General features: G+C 35.6%; 1 protein-coding gene across 1 annotated transcript; it reads right to left on the bottom strand.

Moving 5' to 3' along the window:
• Positions 1 to 309: 309 nt before the first annotated feature.
• LOC121367796 (GTP-binding nuclear protein Ran) lies at positions 310 to 18768 on the bottom strand. The gene is made up of 7 exons (XM_041492169.1): positions 18620 to 18768; positions 8763 to 8807; positions 8267 to 8351; positions 7112 to 7237; positions 2603 to 2790; positions 1537 to 1707; positions 310 to 907 (listed from the first exon to the last, which is right to left on the bottom strand). The coding sequence occupies exons 2-7, from the start codon at positions 8793 to 8795 to the stop codon at positions 863 to 865; spliced, it is 648 nt and encodes a 215-aa protein (XP_041348103.1). The 5' UTR covers positions 8796 to 8807; positions 18620 to 18768; the 3' UTR covers positions 310 to 862.
• Positions 18769 to 19990: the final 1222 nt, after the last annotated feature.

Here is a 19990-nt window from a genome sequence, read left to right on the forward strand (position 1 = left end):
ACAGAATATTAAGCAAAGCAGATGAGAAAATTGTACAAAAATTACCTGCAATTTCACCTGCCATTATATCTATAAAAAATGTGGACGTAAATAAGAAAACAAAAACAAACTATTAATATCGGGTTGGTTGTGGAGTTCTAACAATTTTGCAGTGTGGCCAAACGAGTTTATTTTGGCAACAGATTGTGATAAAATTGCCTATTAATTTTTAGGGTCCAGCATACACAATACAGCAAACATCAAATGTTCTAAACGTTTGTACTTCTTTTTAACTACATGTAGGGCTTACATAGATAACACAAGACATGATACAGTGAAAGTAACTTTTATTTTTAAATACGTGGCACCACTGAATAGGAACTTGCATGTAAATATAGTAAACAATGTCAATTCATAGTATCAACAGCCTTCCTCTTCAAACACGCCCGATACACACAAGACCCACACACAGAAACAAATATCCATACAGCCTGAGAAAGTGTTGCTGCTGGTTAGACATAGACTCAAATTCCTGTAATAAAAGCACACTGAAAGACTCCAGTGAACATGTCCACCAGCAGGGAGTCGGAAGCATTCTGTGAACATGTCGACCAGACAAGCACAGCACAACAAAGGTATCAGAATGGCAATTCCTTTTTATGCTAGTCTTCCTTTTCACATTAAAGTAAATTACTCAATTTTTAAGTTTTAACAGCACAATTATGTTTTTTTCATTTCAACTCGGTCAACATTTACTGCAGATATCTCTGGTCATGTTAATAGTACTTCAGTCCCACTCATCTCTGTCCTGTAAATCACTACAAGCTGTGCTGCCAAAGAAACTTTTTAAAATGTTCAAAAGTGTCAGTGTTAAAATCGGAATTTATAAATCATCGTCTTCATCAGGCAAAGCTGTTTCTTGTGCATGCTGAAAAAAAAAAAAAAAAAGTATAATTTACAAGCATGCAGCTACACTGAGTGTGTTCGACTGGGTGATCGAAATTCAGTGGCATCTATTCTTAAAATCCAACCAATGGAACAAAATTGAAACAAAAGCACAGGTGGTTGTTAAAATGAGTGACTTTGCTATCTCTCTCCTATGCCAAATCCAATTTTTTTTTGTTTTTTTTTTTTAAAATAAAATTTGGGCTATTAAAAAATTGCACAGGCAAGTCAAAGGTTTTGACATGACTTGCCCAAATGGCAAGTCAAAAAAATAAAAATAAAGTGCACACGCTGTTATAAATAAAATTCAATTCTTACAGGATAAAGATAATTAATATGCATTTAACACAAAGCTATGCCCAGCTCTGTATAAATCAGTGACATTACTTTTTAAAAATGTTGTGCATGTCATGGTCACAATACCACAATGAAAAAAAAAAAAAAAAACTATGTTTAAGGTAGACCATTAAGAGCTGTTCATAAAACATGCTTACTTAGGAACTTTAAGATTGCATTATATCAAAATATTAAGTGTGAAATCACAGCTTATTCCCTCCTCCCTTCACAAACACAAACTGTTATCTTACAAGCTGAACAAAATAGTAAACTAACCTTAAGTTCTTCTTCATATTTAGCAGCCAACATGGCATCCATGTTGACTTCTGGTGGTGCAAGGGCAGGCATCTCTACGAACTCCAGGTTTGGGTCACCTACTAATTTCCTAGCCAACCACAAGAAAGGTTTTTCAAAGTTGTAGTTGCTCTTTGCACTGATGTCATAGTACTGGAAGAAACAGAAATATGTTTATGACACTATTCATTAGTGTAGGGAATCGTTACAATTTCATCATCAATGTCACCAACATATCAACTTTCAATTACACAATCGATTACAATTATAAGGATTTGTATAACAAGGACCATGTTCACTAGGATCTAGACCCTACAAATGGCCAACATTACTTTGAGTAACTATTTTAATTTTTTTGAAAGTACATATGAAAACCACAACGTATTTGCATCATTTAAACTGGAGGAACAATTAGTTAATATTTTCCCCACACAATCAATCATCACATCAGAAGAGCCAAACTGACCATTTTTCAATTATAATTGATCACTGGACCATCACTACTATTTATACTGTCCAAATGAACTTTACCATCCACAGCCATGACCCACTCAATCGGCTCAAAGTGAACATGCACCTGGAAAACCTTTCATTTGACCAACAAAACTATTATTTACCAGGAATTAAGATACATTTAGAAGTTAATGATCTCAATAAAAGACCATACAATTTTTATACTGAGTGAATATAAAAAGCCCAGCTCTCACAATACATTAGTATACTGCTAATGAGATGCACAATTTGAATAAATAATTCCAACAGGTATTCTTAAATATTTTCTGCGTGGTCTCAAAAACTTCCACACTGACCATGATTCATCTTTAAAAAATATACAATAAAATCAAAGAATCTATAGTTGGCCCACTTTACATTAACTCACATTTATCAATACAGTGTATTTACATATAGCCTTCTCCACATTTACTTTCTTCATAAAAATGTACTTCATAAAAATTCTGGATAGTATCAACACAGATATAGATAAATTGCTTAACGGCATTAATGGAAAGTAGACCCCAAATGGAAAACTAATAGTTAGGAATCTTACTTGAAGGTTCTTTTTTCTGTGAAACACTATTGTCTTGGCTTTCACCTTCCTGTCCTTAATGTCTACTTTGTTACCACAGAGTACAATAGGTATGCCTTCGCATACCCGAACCAAGTCTCGATGCCAGTTGGGAACATTCTTGTAAGTTACCCGAGATGTGACATCAAACATGATTATTGCGCACTGGCCTACAAGTAAATAAATGGAATCATCAATACAGTGTATAGAATACAGCAAACAAATGCTAACAAAAATCTGTCAAGATTAGTTTAAAGTAGCTCTTTATTAAATGTGATTTAAAGTAGAATTTTATAAATATAGACAGAACTACATGCCAGTCGTCTCTCCCCTCAACCCCCATGTTTTTTTGTAGACTTCAAAAGTTTATAGTGTGCAAGTGGTATAAATTTTGTACACTATAAACAAGTAACATGCAATAAAATGGGAAAACAACTGGTATGTGGTTCTGTATTTATTACACACCACCTTTGTAAATATGATTAACAAAAGTTTAATTAAATAACAGAACTTACTTAAGTCTGGAAAGTTGGCTAAATTTTGTAGAATTAACAGATGCCGAGCATACTGGCTAGGGACATGACATTCAGTAGGGGTGCAACGATACGGTCAAAACCGTATTGCGATATATTGCGATATAAGAAACTGTATTGCAATATGTATTGCAATATAATTGATATTATTTATGGGTTGGGTTTTTTTTAATGAAAATAGAAGGCATAACTTTTTAATGATCTTTATTAGTTTCAGCTGTCAGGCCATATTTTTATTTTTTAACACAATACTAGTCTACTAGAACACTGGCGTGACGGTGTCAAACTATTGATGATGATGATGAGATGATGATAACTAATTTAACGTATCCATATACCACTAGGGTTTCGAACACGCCCATCCCGAGTCCGACCTCCGATATGATCGGTGGCCTGACTCGGGATGGAGGGGGGGGAAATGAAAATGGGCAGAATTTTGAAAATAGCAATTAGTAAAAAAAGTTAATAGAATAAAAAGAAAAAAAAGAAAAAAAAGGTTACAATCCAAAAATAAAAAAGAATTGGCTGCTTGGCCGAATATTTATATAATTTGGAGCATTTTAGAAGGAAAGTCCAAAATTAAATAAGAGAAAGAAGAGAGGATTGGACTATTTAATAATATTTAAAAAAAGAAGAAGTAATTTCGACATAAAATTTTGAACGCAGATCTAAAAGTTTAAAGTCCGATCGATATGTCCACGCGAATGGCCTCGTTAAGGCCATTTGGGTGCACAGCTTAAAGGGACAAGATAGGTTGCATCCCGTCAAGAAAACCCCTAGATTGACAGTCGATAGACGTTGAAGGTGTACTGCTGTGCTGAAATACAGATCTTGAGAAGCCGGATCTGTCTGAACGAGAGAGAGTATCAGACTAGGGTATAGTCCAGTCGTCATGGGTTGGTATAGTGGTGCGGACGGGCCCGACTCCAGGATACGAGATGGCATCACTATAAAGCAAGGTAAAGTCTAGAAAAAGAGTAGTAGGGGCCGACCCCGCTTCCTATTTCTTCTTAGAGTGGGGTGGTCAATCTTCCAGTACTGCTAGGACAGGCTCGGACATGTAGAGACTAAACGCGAACAACCGTGGCGTTCTGCAGAATGGCCGTCATACGAGTCACGAAAAAAACCTGTCGACAGTCAGACGGAGAAATGACGTGGAAGCAAGGAATCTCGCTAAAAAAGAATCCAACCTGGTGGTGCAGGCTGTCGAAATGAGAAGCGTTCCAGCGTTCAATCAGTTCCAATGGCCGCATACATTCCAGCAGAAAACTTCATTTCGCTGACAAAAACAACGAAATGAGGGACCCCCCCAAGTCTAGCACACGAAAGCACGCGCAGTGTGCACAAGCGAAACAAACACGTCTTAACGCGTGGAGCTCCAGACTGTGAATGGTCAAACTATTCATAAATTGTCACATTCGGAAATCCTTACTATCGGGCTTTTCCGTTGCTGCTCGCTTAACACGGAAATGTACGTATTGAGTCACAATGTTTCGCCAGATCTACCGAACCAGAGCCGAGGTTATTAGCCAAGGTATTTTGAACGATCGGCCGAAGTATTCCGAGTTCAGTGAAAAACAGCGAAGTGTGATTCTCATTTGTTGGTTTATTTCTTTGAAGATGACAGCCGTAGCCGTAGCTGTATTCCAACGTAAATGAACAACGAATGATAATGTGTAAGTAACAAAACATTTATTTGTAATTATCGTTAACTGGTTATTTTCACTGGACTTTTGACACGTTTTGTTTAGAAGTTAGAACCAAGTATAACCGACCTATCACTTCGTATGCCAACAAGTAAGCCAACTACGCTTGACGTGATTATTACATTTTCTGTCATCACCAATTAATAAAATGATGTGGTTTTTGTTTGTTTGTTTGCCTATTTCAAATCAAATCGCGGTATGCAAAACTGTACCATGGTTCGTATCGAGCTGATCAATTATCGCGGTATACCGGTTTATCGTTGCAGCACTAACATTCAGTGAACATGTAACTATACATGTGAGATCCTGCATAGCACAAATGGTAAATAAAAGGTGGGGTTTTTAATTGCACTGTCAGAATGGTCTTTATGACAGTCAAATTAAATGCAGAGTATGACAAATATTTTGAAAAGTCACTAGCCACAGGGCTAGTGGGTTTGTAAAAACCACTAGCCCACCAAGATAAAGCACTAGCCCAAATTCTTGATCAATTATAACTGGATTTTTATCAAATTTTTGTAAGATTACACATTTACGACTATAACAGTAAAATAAAACAAACACTTAAATTATGTTGTAACTTTCAGTTTTGTCGTGTTGTACGTTTGGTCTTTTGTCAAGTGTTAGCCCTCTCCCCCGGGGAAAATAATTGAGCTCATGATTGGTATTTAAACCCACTATCAAAATAATTAAATTTAAATGAGGGTACGACAGTGTGACACACGGTAATAGATGGTTCAGTGTATTTGGTAGTGGGTTATACAGTAACATTTAGGGCCTACTATTTAGGTCACCAGGAACGCTGATACCAATTGCTCAAATAGGGCCTACAGGGCATCATCCCGTGTCAGATCAGTATCAAAAGAATATAACGGCGACATCTAATCCGTTGTTAATTGGTGAACAAAAAAAGGTATTATCTTGTAGCCTATCGGCAGCTGCGACACATTATCCAAACCATTACACGTAATAGGCCAAGCAGAGTCGTTGCATGTGCAGTTACCATTAAAGAAAATTGTTTTTCTGGTTGCCGATAACCATATGTAAGCGAAGTGTTAAATTAGAAAACAATAGGTAAATAAAACAAACACTGAAATTCAAAGCATGACTGGGGTTTACTTTATTGAGATTAACCTGTCGTCGCGATTGGTGATTTCCAAGTTCTTAGCCTAAAACATATGTGCGAGATTAACTACCACGTGACGTGTCCAACCAATCAAAACACGCATGTCATTAGACTTATTTCCTGTGCCAGAAACTTGAAAGGGAAAAGTAAACAATGCATGCTGTAACTGTGACGATGTAAAGATAGCATGTTACTGCAGTTTGCAGACCTAGTTCAAGTGGATTATTATATACTGATGGCGTTGTTGATACTATTCGATGACAAACGTCACAATCAAATTTATTAAACGAAATTTCAGCCGAGAGAAAAAAAAAAAAAAACACGATTGAGCGACAAGGAGAGGGGTGGGAAACCACTAGCCCTGCAGGCTAGTGGTTTTGCGTTTCTCACTAGCCCGAACTTAAAAACCACTAGCCACGGGCGTCGGGCTAGCGGATTTGTTGAACTCTGTTAAATGGGTATGTAATAAATTTCATTATTAATTTGCCCAAGAGCTAATCTGAATATAAAACAGTCCCAGAGAATCATAAGTTTTCAGGCCTTCACCGTAACATTCCAGGTTATGGGCTTCCAGGTTATGAAATCTAGTTGTTCTCAGTAAAATTGGTAGGCCATAGTTTTAATAAACTTTTAAAAAAAGGAGAAAAAATTGCAAAATCATTGATTTTTATTTGAACGTTATTATGTAAGTTGGCTTTTGTTTTAGATGTTTAAGAATCTTATTGATTGCAGAGTAACTGGATGTGCAAAAGTCTGGTGGACTACCAGGTTTAGAGATCTGGTAGCCAGAGTGAGAAATTGGTAGCCAAAACACCCCGGACTACTGCTAATGTCGAGCCCTGGTTTTAGATCTGATCAAAACTCTAAAAAATAGACTTAAAATTTTCAATTTAAATTTAGTTTTAAATTTAAATAAGCATCTCTCTATTAGTTCGAGGCAGGTGCAACAGAGGATCATTGTACGAAGTTTCAGAACAATTTAAACAAAACTGTACAAGATGACTTTAAAGGAAAAGTTGACAGACTTTGAACAAATTGGTATCAGAGAAGCACTGCTGATGAACATCACAGCGAAGATATAAAGTTTAGGTAATTGACAATCACAAGTGTAACAATTAATACAAACCCTGAATATAGTATCCATCTCTAAGGCCTCCAAACTTCTCCTGACCTGCAGTATCCCATACATTAAATTTGATGGTACCTCTAGTTGAATAGAAACATAAGGGATGAACTTCAACACCAAGTGTGGCTGAAAATAGAATGAAAGAATGTGTGAATAAAAAATAAAAAAAACAAGAAAAAGTGCAACCAATTTTTTTAAAATAGCACAAAAGCTATCACAGTAGTAGCAAACCAAAGAAAGAAATGTTTTATTTAACGATGCACTCAACACATTTTATTTACAGTTATATGGCGTCAGACAGATGGATTAAGGACCACACAGATTTTGAGAGGAAACCCCCTGGGCTCCTCTTTCCGATTAGCAGCAAGGCATCTTTTATTTGCACTTCCCACAGGCAGGATAGCACAAACCATGGCCTTTGTTGAACCAGTTATGGGTCACTGGTCGGTGCAAGTGGTTTACACCTACCTATTGAGCCTTGCGGAGCACTCACTCAGGGTTTGGAGTCGGCATCTGGATTAAAAATCCCACAACTAGCCCAATGGCTAGTGAAAAAAAAAGGGTCAAATGTTGCAGTTAAAGTCTATTTTGTAAATATGAATATCCTGCACTCACCCCCCAATGTTAAGTGTTTTTAAACTTTATCTCCCTCTTTAGGTAACATATCTGATTTTTACTATTATTTAGTAAAATTGTATCAACTTAAAGTAAAGTAGGGCTAGTGAATTTTTGACTGTGGCTAGTAAATTTTTTAAATCACTGATCCCATGGCTAGTGGATTTTATAAAAATTCTAGAAGCCTTGCATAACCTATAGGTTAGTCTTCTGTCTAACTAAAGGCAAATTAAAATATCTAAAAGAAATTAATTTATACTACTTGATTAAAAGCGATGTTAGTACATTTGTATGCCCAAAAAATGTAAAAAAATTTCAGACAAATTATTAACTTCCAATATTTTACGACACATGATTCAATAATCAGAGAGCTCTGATAATCTGAATGAAAACCAAGAGTTAACAAGTACAATGTAGCTCACACTAATTTTCAACCCTGATTAAACTAAGCACAATGAAAAGTATTTTATGGAACTCTTACAACAACAAAATAAAAATAAAAAACCAACTAAATAAATGAAGAGTGCAAGTTTTTCTCACCAACATATTTTTTCTCAAATTCACCCGAAAGGTGACGTTTCACAAAGGTTGTTTTCCCAACACCTCCATCACCAACCAGCACTAGCTAAAAAGGGAAATATAATGAACTGAAACCTCAGGAAACATACCAGTTGTCTAACATTAGTTTCAAAGTAAAGATATAAACTGAAGTATGCTTTGTTATCAACTAAATTCATGGACCGTTAATTTTTTTTTAATTATAATCATTTGTGGATAAATAACATCATTTTTCAATACACATATTTCCACTTTTCTTGAGAAATAGTAATTTTCAACCAGTTGTCAATTTGCAAAATTTTACCCTGAATTTCACGACTTTTCAAGCTTGTTGATCATAATTTTCACATATGAAACAATGTAACAAGCAAGTACATGTTCTAAATCGGTATTGTACCAAGCTAATAATTCAATATCTAGTATTAAAGGCAACAAGATAATACACTTTCCCAAATACATTCATGATTCAAAAACATACCTTGAAAACAGCAATCGGCTCATGTTCTGCCATAACTTTGTAAACCTGCAGAAATAAAAAAAAATGTAAAAGTATTGTTCAACACAACAAAAACAAGGCTCCAAAAACAGAAAATATATCTGTCCATACCATAATATTACAGCAATTGCAGGGTATATTATGTTCAGTATAGCGCCGTGATTGGCTACACATGATTCAAAGGTTACTCCACAATTTTCTAACATTAAAAAGTAGTTTCAACTTTTAATTTTGTTACAATTAGTGCAGGGTTAGTTTTATATAATACCGGCTAAAACATTTTCCATTAAACAACGTTTATATTTCGTAATCCAATATCGCTACATTTTGTTTTTGAAAAATTTGACATTTTTGATATTGTGTGTAAAATGTCATTATTGTGTTAGGATTCAGACTACTGTTTTGGTACGAAGCTAACTTAACACACAAGTTGTAAACAATGATATGCTGACTAGTGAACAAATTGTTTTATTCAGAAAACAAACTCTTACACAATTTCACAGCCTAATGTATTGCCATGGACGTACACAGATCCAGTGGTTTTCTGTTTTTAAAAAAAAGCTATTATAAATTTTGTAAATTCATTTCAGACGACAATATGTAATTTTAACAGTTTAACTAACACAAATTGTGACAAATTAAAACCAACCAACTTCATAGAATAGCGATACAATAACAATAATTAAATTTCCATTACTCTCATTACAACATAATGTCATCCCATTGGTCCAGTTGTAGCAATGGGAATTTGTTCATTCCCCTATTCTCCATTTTTTTTTTTTACTTGTTTCCTATTACATGCTGGAAAAATATAGGGTAGGTAGGTAGGAAAAACTTTTTATTTATGGATATTAAATAAAGGTGTTGACTACCAGTATCCAAAATAACCTCTGCATGTATAGAAATGCATTATGCAAAAAAACAATACCATTCATCAGTGTTTTCCCTAGAAAAGAAGGCATGGTAAAGTGATGTTTTGGGTGCACATTTTATGTGCAGTTTTAAATATATGGGCTTTTATTTCCATTATACAATTTTCAAAAGGACAAAAACCGTATGGCCATTTTATTTTCTATATCTATTTCATAACTTAATTAAGAAAAGGAAATATGTAGTACTATCCACATAGGTGTGTTTAAAGGCTTCTTTTTACATGGGACAAATTATAAATTTATAAAAGGCAAGGCATTTTGATTTTGAGGGCAACATGGTGCTAACCTATCTGTGGGAGAGTACATACAAAAGACCCCTTGTTGTTTAATAAAAGGCAGAAGGTTTACTCTCATACTAGCACTTAACTTCTGTACTGGTCCAGGACAGACTTGGTTGAACCTTAATTGGATAGAAACCAGTAAATGAAAACTGAAAAGAAGGGTTCTATATTTATCCATACAACAGTAAAAATTTTACAAAAAAAATTATGAATATTATCTTTCCTAGTTTATCTAAGAAATGGTAGACTTACCAATTTTATAATTTGCAATGTTAGTTTTATTCTGTATGCATCCAGTATTAAAGTACACACTTGGTTTGAAGCAATCAATTGGTCCAATGAATAGAAATGCAGTACAAATGCTCAGGATGCTCAAACAAATGTTGAAAAGTAAAGTTTGTTTTATTTAACGACGCCACTAGAACACATTGATTTTTATCTTTAATATCATCGGCTATTGGACGTCAAACACATGGTCATTCCGACAGTTTTTTAGTTCCCAGTGACCACTTACAAAAAATAACGAAACGCATCGAGATCTTACCGACATATTTAATCATTCCCTCCCCTAGTTTATCAGAAAGTCACTAAATTTCTACAAGGCCAGTTTGTCGCTGGAGTAAATCATTAAATATAGTAATTATTATTATTATTAATCGGAACACCTCGCTACGCTAGATGTAGAGTAAATTGGGAAAGATCGCACATATTCATGAAAACAATTTTCCGACTCTTCACCCGATATCTCACGAAAGTTACCGAACTCCAATTTGAAGGGAAGTAACTCCATCAATCAATTGTTAGAAGAAAACATTTCGTGGCTAACGGGTCACCAATAAAACTAAATTTGCAACAATAAAATCACTGATATACGTCCGTAAATCGGAAAACACAGTAGGGTTATCCCCTAAATGACACCAAATTAGTGCTTGTGATAGTTTTGGAATGTTTTCGTGGAAATCATTGTTATATTTAAAAAAACATTTTTGGATAAACAAAAAAGGTTTTAGGGTTGGCAGGTTCAAATTAGGGTCGGTCGGGTAACCAGAAACAATCAATATTTTATGATACGCCTTATGTTGCCAGGGAACGTTATCTGACGACACTATTTCATATGGGCAAGTTGTTTTATTGAGCGTTATTGTTTATGAACCAAAAAAAGTATGAAGTTTTAGTGTTCTTAGTAGCAAGTATGATTCAAATTTAGTTTTATAAGTAGTGTCCATATTTCTTTTACCAGGGCTCGAACTTAACGGCGGCACCAACGGCAATTGCAGTTGTTGAGGTAGAGAGCATAACCGATGGCACTTTTGTGCCATCGGTAAAGCTCAACAATGGAGAAATGTATACACCTGGTGTACATTATCTGCCAATATTCAACATTTGCACATTTAAAAGACGTCTACATATAGTTAGCTACAAACTGGAATAAATAGGAATAACAAAACCTCAAGGGGCAGTTAATATATTACTTCGAGTTTTTCAGCGTGAGTGGGGTGCGGTGGGGATGGAGTTATGCATTATCTTCAGTTTGAAGCCAGTACCCCAAACACCCATCCCCACTTCTAAGGCCCATGACATTAAATTAACAAACATACAGAAATATGGGGAGGGGTGGATGTTTATTGAGGGGTCGTTTTTTCTTTCTTCCTTTTTTCCCAAATAAAAATTTGAAAGCTTTTTTTTTTTTTATATAGAACTCATTATTTCTTTAAATAGCAATTTTTATGTTAATTTGAATTGGGTTTTGTTCATTTTCTTTTTAAGTGACCCATCAATTCCCCACCCCAAATAATTTTTGCCATGTTGTTGCTGTTGATTTCAGCGTCGTGTTAAATGCTTGTGATTTCTGCTTGCAAAATATCTCGGCTAAGAATACCGACTTCACAGTATCCTCCATTTATTAAATAAAACCCCACAAAAAACCAACCTTTAATAAAAATTAAAAATGTACGGTCTTTTTAAAATCCAGCTAACTTATTAAATGTCACCTCACAGTTTTACAAATTTATAGCTAAAATTATCTAGCAAATATGATTATTGTAAACTACTTTTATTCAGTGTACATTTACAGGGGACAATATTTCAAAATCTTAGGTAACCGGAAGTCAGTTCACATAAGTTTTACTTAGGTAACTGATTATTAGGTTACGTGAATGTAGTTCTCTTAACTGACGAGTTAGGCCTAAAACAATTGAATTATTGGTGGTTTAAATGTATTTAAAAATATAAACTGATTTTCACTTTCATTCCTGACATGTGGTACGTTTCATTTTAGAATGTAATTGTTCACCACATAACCGATTGGCGGTTCTCGTGATTTTAAAGTTGCGTAACAGACACGCGAACAGAACGGTTCTCGTGAAATATTGTGCCCCGATTTAACTGCAATTTGTATAAATACTGTATGTTCATTTCCCGCTATAGCAATCTGCATGCGTGCTCTTGACCATGGGTACGAAATTAACAATGACAAAGGAATAAACAAAAACTGCAGTTAGGTATTCATTGATGCGAACAACTTTGTTTTTCTACAAATTTACATCAAGATTTACTTTTGCGTAATCGTATTGTTTAATGATCGCAACGATATCTCTTGACACGCGGGTGTCGGCTGACTGAAGTGTGATGTATATTCGCACCGAGAGCTGTCCTCAGTTCAGCCAACGAACGTTCTTCCTAACATTCGCAAACTATTTGATTGGTGTTCGTCATGTCCATTTGGCTTAACGTGAAGCGCACAAACCAGTCTAGCGAACGTTTTGTTTTCGCTCGGTCTGGCTGAACTCCGACCTAGATATAGCCTACATGTCTTTCGGCCCTGAATTGACATGTGTATTAAAATTTACATGCTTTGTCAGGCTGTTTTTATTACTTTGGTTCGAAGATTTTACAAAGTAAAAATAACAAGTTATATATCTTCCAGACATTGCTGTCATATATGTTGAATGCATGCCGTTAAAATTAATAACCGTGATTATTAAAATAAGCAAACATTATAAGGCCTACGCTGAATTCTGCATGACACCATTTTTTTGTTACCGGTAGCAAGATCGCCATTACGCTAATTGAATATTTGGTATTATTATTATGTTTGAGGTGTCGGATAGATTATGTAACTGTTTGTTCACATCAGAAGACAGAAAATGGCTTAGCCAAAATTTTAGCCACTTGCAAATTTTATTAGTCATTTTTTTTTTAAATTAGCCAATTTGGCTACTGACAGCGCGAGTCCTGGTTTGCCCATTGATTCGGTTATTATGAAGCCCAGGTGTGTTAGCAGCAGTAGCAGTTTGGAATCGATTGCGCAAATGTGTGTTCATGATATAGTGGTCTTGACACGCGGACGTCCATGACGTGGCAAGTCGTTGGTGCTTCCTGTCGTTCAAAATCTTACGCGAAGATTTCGTATCGCTCTACTATAATTCCCAACATACCTTGCAACGTCTTCTGTCGACATGCCAGCATCAAGCATGCCAATCGCCTGTTCACGTAAATTATTGGCATACTAAAAACGCTACAAGCGAATGAAAACACAGAAAAATTTGTTAAAAAAATAACGTTTTTTTTTTACATTGTAGCATTTTTAGTATGCCAAGAATACCCAATAATAAAAGATGATATATTACTTTTATCTTCAAACTTTTCCGTTCATCGTTATATCAATTACCAACGAGCACTTTGTGTTAGAATAACATACCAAGATCTTCTAAGACAAGCTGATCTCAGAAAAACCTTAATTACCCACAAAGACGTACACATGGAGTAAGAAATATATGTAATACACTGTCGCTTTGAATTTTAATGACAATCACATGCCGTGATCAAAATCATACAATCCACAATCTACTTAAAAAATAAGAAGTGGCATACCATGACAAAAATAAGATACCGAGTACGAAACCACTGTGGTACGAAATGACCAAACATTATGGTACGAGATGTTTAAAAGTAGGTACGAAATGGCTATGGTATGAAATGACCAAAGCACTATGGTATGAAATGACCAAAGCACTATGGTATGAAATGACCAGTAACCATCATAGTAATGGGTTGTTTTTTGTGGGTTTTTTTACAAGAGGTGAGCCCCTCTCGCACCGGAAAATTTTGTAAATCTGAAGTCACAAAAGGTGCTTTTTTTCTGGCTAAATACCTTCTGACTACTGCAGGCGAGATATCTCGCCCGACGTCACGTCAGTCGATATACTGTACACTGTATACAGTGCATTCCCCAATTCATATTTCCCGCCGTTTTGCACACGACACTCACCAGAAACGGAAATATAATTAAAGAAAAAATATATTTTTTTCAAAATGGTGGTTTTTGTTTTGATTTTTTCAATTGAAAATACCTTGAAATTTTTGAGTTCAAAAAGTGGTTTTCGGCAAGTATTTTCGCTCGACAACAATGGCGGCACGTCGCGGTAATTTTCAGGGATCCATAGCTGATTGTAACAGCTAATTTGATAATAAATTTGATCGTTTTACCAACAACGAAAATTACCAAATATTGCAATATGAATCGTAGTTCGGGTTTAAAAAATAAAATCTGGTCAGAAAACCACTGTTATCGGGAATAATGGACATAAATACTGGACAGCTGGCCACAAACGCCCGTAGTAAAGGCAACGTTTTCGATTTTTTGCCTAATTTTAATCACCATTAGCCGATCTAAAATAATAAAAATTACAAAAAAAGACACGAAAATAATACTTACCAATTCATATATGAACTTTATTTCATGTATTTATGAAACATTTAAGTGAATATATGTGAGTAAAAATTATAAACTTGTACCCACTCAACGTGGTTTTTGTTAAAAATTAATCCAGTAGTCTAAAGGTTAATAGTTGATTTAAATAAAGTTAACCATAATCTCTCATGATCTGCCGCACAGGTACCAGTCACGTTGAAGTAGTAGGGCCTAGATGATCATAGGCCTAGATGTGTGCGGCCAGTGGGCTAATCTCACCGGGAAAATTTTGAAAATAAAAGCTCATACCATATAACCGGAAATTTTCGTGGTCTCAATTTTTCATGGTTTGGGGGATAAAAACATTTCGAGGTCTTCTATTTTCGAGGTCTGGTAAACCTTTAAAACTGATCATTTTTATTTTCGTTGTTTCAACAAATCCTGTTGGTAAATACCATTCATTTTTCATTAAGTTTCACGTCGTCAGCATCCAGTCGACAATTACACCAGACGATCAAAGCTCACAGTTAAACAATAGAGGACTCAATCTCGATTGGCTATTACAGTATGCTATTAGAAAAACAACTGATCAGAGTCATTGATTCTGTTTGATGTTTAATCTGAGCTTGACATGTTTCCTTCTTAATCCTATGGTAAGCTGGCTAATTATACCAGCATTGCATGAATACTGTTATGCACGCATTTTACAACCGAAACGAAATCATGAGTCTCTTGAGCTGGTTAAACAAATATGTTGGTAGCGATAGTTTTTTTGCCGTCCCCGTCACAAGGACCAGAACTTGAAATCCCGTCGTCATGCATCGATGCTGCAAACAAAGCCATATTGACACCTAAATCGACAAAACGGAAACGTGAATATAGCAGGAAATGTTGAAAGCCGCATTCACCAATCCCGGAATCACTAATGCAGTGCTGCATTCATTCAAACAATGATTTTGTTAATACTAGTATTTTATTCTAGTAGTTTTGCGTGGAAACAAAATTCTTTATAATAGTGTTTTATTCAGGGACATGCAAACGAACCATTTTGACTTTTTTTATTTCAGTAGTGATGTTTTCTGTTTAGGTTGTTTATTATTCGTGTACCGTGTTTTTTCTTGTTCATCAATAAATACTTAATTATGTTCTTTGAGAGTTAATAAATATTGTGGCGTGTTCACTTAAAAAGTAATAACTTGTCGTCTTGCATATATTATTACAAATATTTTGCGGATTTCCTGTAGTCTGCGCATGCGCAGGAAATAAAAGTTCCGGTAAATAGTATACCGTATATTTTAGAGAGGTAACGATGATTATTTTGATAGAATTTAATGGGGGGATTTTCAAATATTTTCGAGGCAGGGATCCAATCAGATTCGTTCTTACAAATGTGTTGAATTAGAATATTATTATTATATACTCAAGTCCAAGAACAGGTTAAATATAGCGATAGGTGAATAGAACTTTTTTTCGTCATAGTGGATTGATTTTCGACTTGGCGGCATTAGCAGACCCGTCTGCGAAAATCTTCAGCTTGGCGGGTGTACAAGCTGCTTACTGGGGTTGGAGAACACTGGAACTAATAGTAAATAAAGTTAAGTTATTTACTGTAGTTGTAAACAATGTTAACAACTAGGGAGAAATGACCCGGCTTGTGGTGCCAAACTACTACTAAGGAGAACTGGTAATACGGTCAGGGCACAATATTTCACGCGAATCGTCGTTCTGTTCGCCTGTCGGTTACGCAAAATTAAATTTACGCGAACCGCAAATCGGTTACGTTGTGATCTTTAGACGTTCAGAAATTAAAACTTGCAGACTTCACAATCAGACTGATTTTTAGATACTTGATGCACGGCAAACTTGATGCACGGTATATTGCAAGGGTTGTGACTTGCAACCAAAGGCTCAGTATAGTCGAGCCAAAAGTTTTAAAGAAATGTGCACGGACCGCTAAGGCGCCTAAATTATCTGGAGCTATTCTAGTGCGTTTGGTGGCACTAATACGCTTCCGCACTAAAGGAATATATGTAGACATACTATTGGATTACCTATAATTCTACAAATGTTGAGAATGGTTTTAACGTAAACTAAAATGCAAAAATGTCACAAAAGCTGAAAAATACTAACATCGAATAATGAGCTTTAAATAACAAACATTTGGAACGTCGATAAAGTGAAAGTTGTATCGCCACTGCAAAATATCAGTGTCAAATTGTGGTCTTTCGTTTTATGTTATTATAAGATTTATTTTTATTAATCTAATCATGCACCAATGAGTAGCCTGTTTTATAGTTTAGAGGAACTGGACACTTTTTGGTGGATTTTTTTTAATCTGCTGTATACTAAATTTTACATATCAGTAAAGTTTGTTTTATTTAACGACGCCACTAGAGCACATTGATTTTTTATCTTATCATCGGCTATTGGACGTCAAACATATGGTCATTTTGACACTGTTTTTGAAGAGGAAACCCGCTGTCGCCACATAGGCTACTCTTTTTTCGACAGGCAGCAAGGGATCTTTTATTTGCGCTTCCCACAGGCAGGATAGCACAAACCATGGCCTTTGTTGAACCAGTTATGGATCACTGGTCGGTGCAAGTGGTTTACACCTACCCATTGAGCCTTGCGGAGCACTCACTCAGGGTTTGGAGTCGGTATCTGGATTAAAAATCCCATGCCTCGACTGGGATCCGAACCCAGTACCTACCAGCCTGTAGACCGATGGCCTGCCATGACGCCACCGAGGCCGGGTTTTTTTACATATCAGTGACAAATGGTAGCCTTTATTTGTTATTTATAAAAGAAAATTATTAGTCTAATCATGCATATGGGCAATTTTCCTCCAAATGTATCTATTTTGTTTCAGTACTGGGCTGATATTTAGTCCTTTTACAATAGTGTTAACTTCCGCAAGCTGCACAGAGGTTCTAGAATACGGTGGGCCGATGCCCGAGGACAGTGGTTTTTAGATTTGAGCAACTAAAAATTACTTTTTGCGATCCCGATGGCAAGTGCTGAATAATAATAATAATAAATATATAACGCTACGATCGTACGAAAACAAAAGAAACGTCTACAAGTCACTTCTTTCGATTTGCAATCATTAAAGAAACTGTTTTATAAAACGTTTTCTTTTGTATTTTGTTTTAACTTTGTTTGAGCTAAAAATTATGTATATAAAATATAATTTCAACATAACTTTGAGGTAACCGATCAGGTAATCCACAGGTTACGGAAATATAATTCACGTAACCGAACATCGGTTACATACTCCTAGGTAAAAACCATGTGAACAGACTTCTTGTTACCTCAGATTTCAAAATATTGTCCCCTGAAGGTCATTACTGGACAGAAGGCCTTTCCTTTGGCACTGTCACTAACCCTAACTATTTATAATGTTCTTTATTATATGTGACAGTGTCAAAGGAAAGTCCTACCCACATTCTCAAGGAATAACTGAATCATAGTAAAAATAGGAAATCAACTATTCATTTAATGTGGTCTTATTACTCTTAAATTATTCTGACAAAATAATTTCGCCATTTGGTCGGATTTACACCAAAGGTGTGGAAAGATGGTTCACTATTTTTAACTGAAAAACAAAGAATGAAAGATCGTATTGGCGATCAGTTTCGTATGCTGGGCCTGATATAAATTATATATCATTATCAATCAGCATTTCCAACAGGCAATCTTATGACATGTATTTGACATTATCAATGTATCTTTCGTGGGATAAAATGACATTTACATTAATTATTAGTGTAACAAAATGTCCATATTCTTCAAGCTAAAAACAATTCAATGCTAAACCGTTGAAGGAAAATTCCACTGTCGGGAAGATTCTGCGATTGCAAATAACGGAGGATATGAACAAAACACTGCAAGTTAACATACACGAGCGGCTATCATCAAAATCCCACTTACGATGTATTCGATGTTCTCTGGATTAAAAACCGATTTCACTACGATACACTTCTATTAGAAAAACGAATGCGTATAAAAATTGCTTTTTTCTCTAAGCAGTTTGAACCGGTTTTGGCGCGAGTAAATTTCCATCCGGAAGTTGCGTAAATGATCACCGATTTTTGGAACATCTCGGGTGTTTACGAATTATATCGAAATATACCGACCTTTACCGATGTTCTCCGAATAAAACGTTACGCCAGGGGATTTTTTTTGTTTAATTTCTATTTTTATTATTTATTTATTTTTAGGCCTAGATTACACCATGTATTGTTTTAATTTTTGTATAGCTTAATAACTGATTTTAAACAATCGAACGTTTCTTGCCGCCCCAGAACCAACGTCCCTCACTGGCATAGGAAGTGTGGGGAGGGGGCCAAGGAGGCATTCCTAGTCTGGAGCTCTCCGCGTTAAGACGTGTTTGTTTCGCCTGCGCACACTGCACGTGCTTTCGCTTGCTCGACTTGGGAATCCTCCATTTGTGTTGTTTTTGTCAGCAAAATGGAGTATTCTGCTGGGATGAATGCGAATGCGAGTGCGAATAATTTTGACCACTAGAGTTTCGAGCATGTCTGTCCCGGGGCCCGTCTCTGGATAGCCATTGACTTGCTCCAGGACAGAAAAAATTAAGGGGACAATTTTGAAATTTACATCCAAAAATTAATTAGTGGGCCCTTAAAATTTTGATGCGCATCTCTAATTAATATAATTAATAATAAAAAAAAAATCTACTCATTAAATTTGGTCGCTAGATTAGATTGGGCGGTCAAAAGGAAATTAGATAGATAACTAGTTTAACGGGGGGGGGGGGGGGGGGGAGAATATGGATAGAATTTTGAAAATGGCAATTAGTAAAAGAAATTAGTAGGATTAAACAAATTAATAAAAAAATGTAGAAACCAAAAATAAAATGAATTGACTGCTCGGCCGAATATATATATAATTTGGAGCATTTTTGAAGGACAGTCCAAAAATAAATAAGAGAAAGAAGAGAGACTCGGACTATTTTTTAAAAAGAAGTAATTTCGACATAAAATTTTGAACGAAGGTCTAAAAGTTTAAAGTCTGATCTATATGGTCCGGGCCGGGGGGGGGGGGGGGGGAGGTAAGTTTGAGGTGGGCGGAATTTGGAATACGAATTTAGTAGTTGGTCAAAGACCGAAAGGAAAATGAGCTACAAACATTTAAGTCCAAACAATAAAATTAGAGTGTTCGACCGAAAAGGTTTTAAGGTGATTTGAGCAATTTAGACGGGCTGCCAAAATAAACTGTGTCGGACTGTTTACAAAAAAATAAACATAAAATTTTGAACTGCGGCTGAAATGTTTTAAG

The sequence above is a fragment of the Gigantopelta aegis genome, chromosome 3, assembly GCF_016097555.1.
Source record: "Gigantopelta aegis isolate Gae_Host chromosome 3, Gae_host_genome, whole genome shotgun sequence".
NCBI lineage: Eukaryota > Metazoa > Mollusca > Gastropoda > Neomphalida > Peltospiridae > Gigantopelta > Gigantopelta aegis.

What these genes read in the sequence shown, in the direction of transcription:
- LOC121367796 (XM_041492169.1), bottom strand. Translation starts at nt 8,795, where the DNA reads ATGGCAGAACATGAGCCGATTGCTGTTTTCAAG. An exon ending in AGCCGATTGCTGTTTTCAAG is followed by an intron (nt 8,352 to 8,762) that starts GTATGTTTTTGA and finishes TTCCCTTTTTAG; the next exon opens with CTAGTGCTGGTTGGTGATGG. An exon ending in AGATGGATACTATATTCAGG is followed by an intron (nt 2,791 to 7,111) that starts GTTTGTATTAAT and finishes ATTTACTTGTAG; the next exon opens with GCCAGTGCGCAATAATCATG.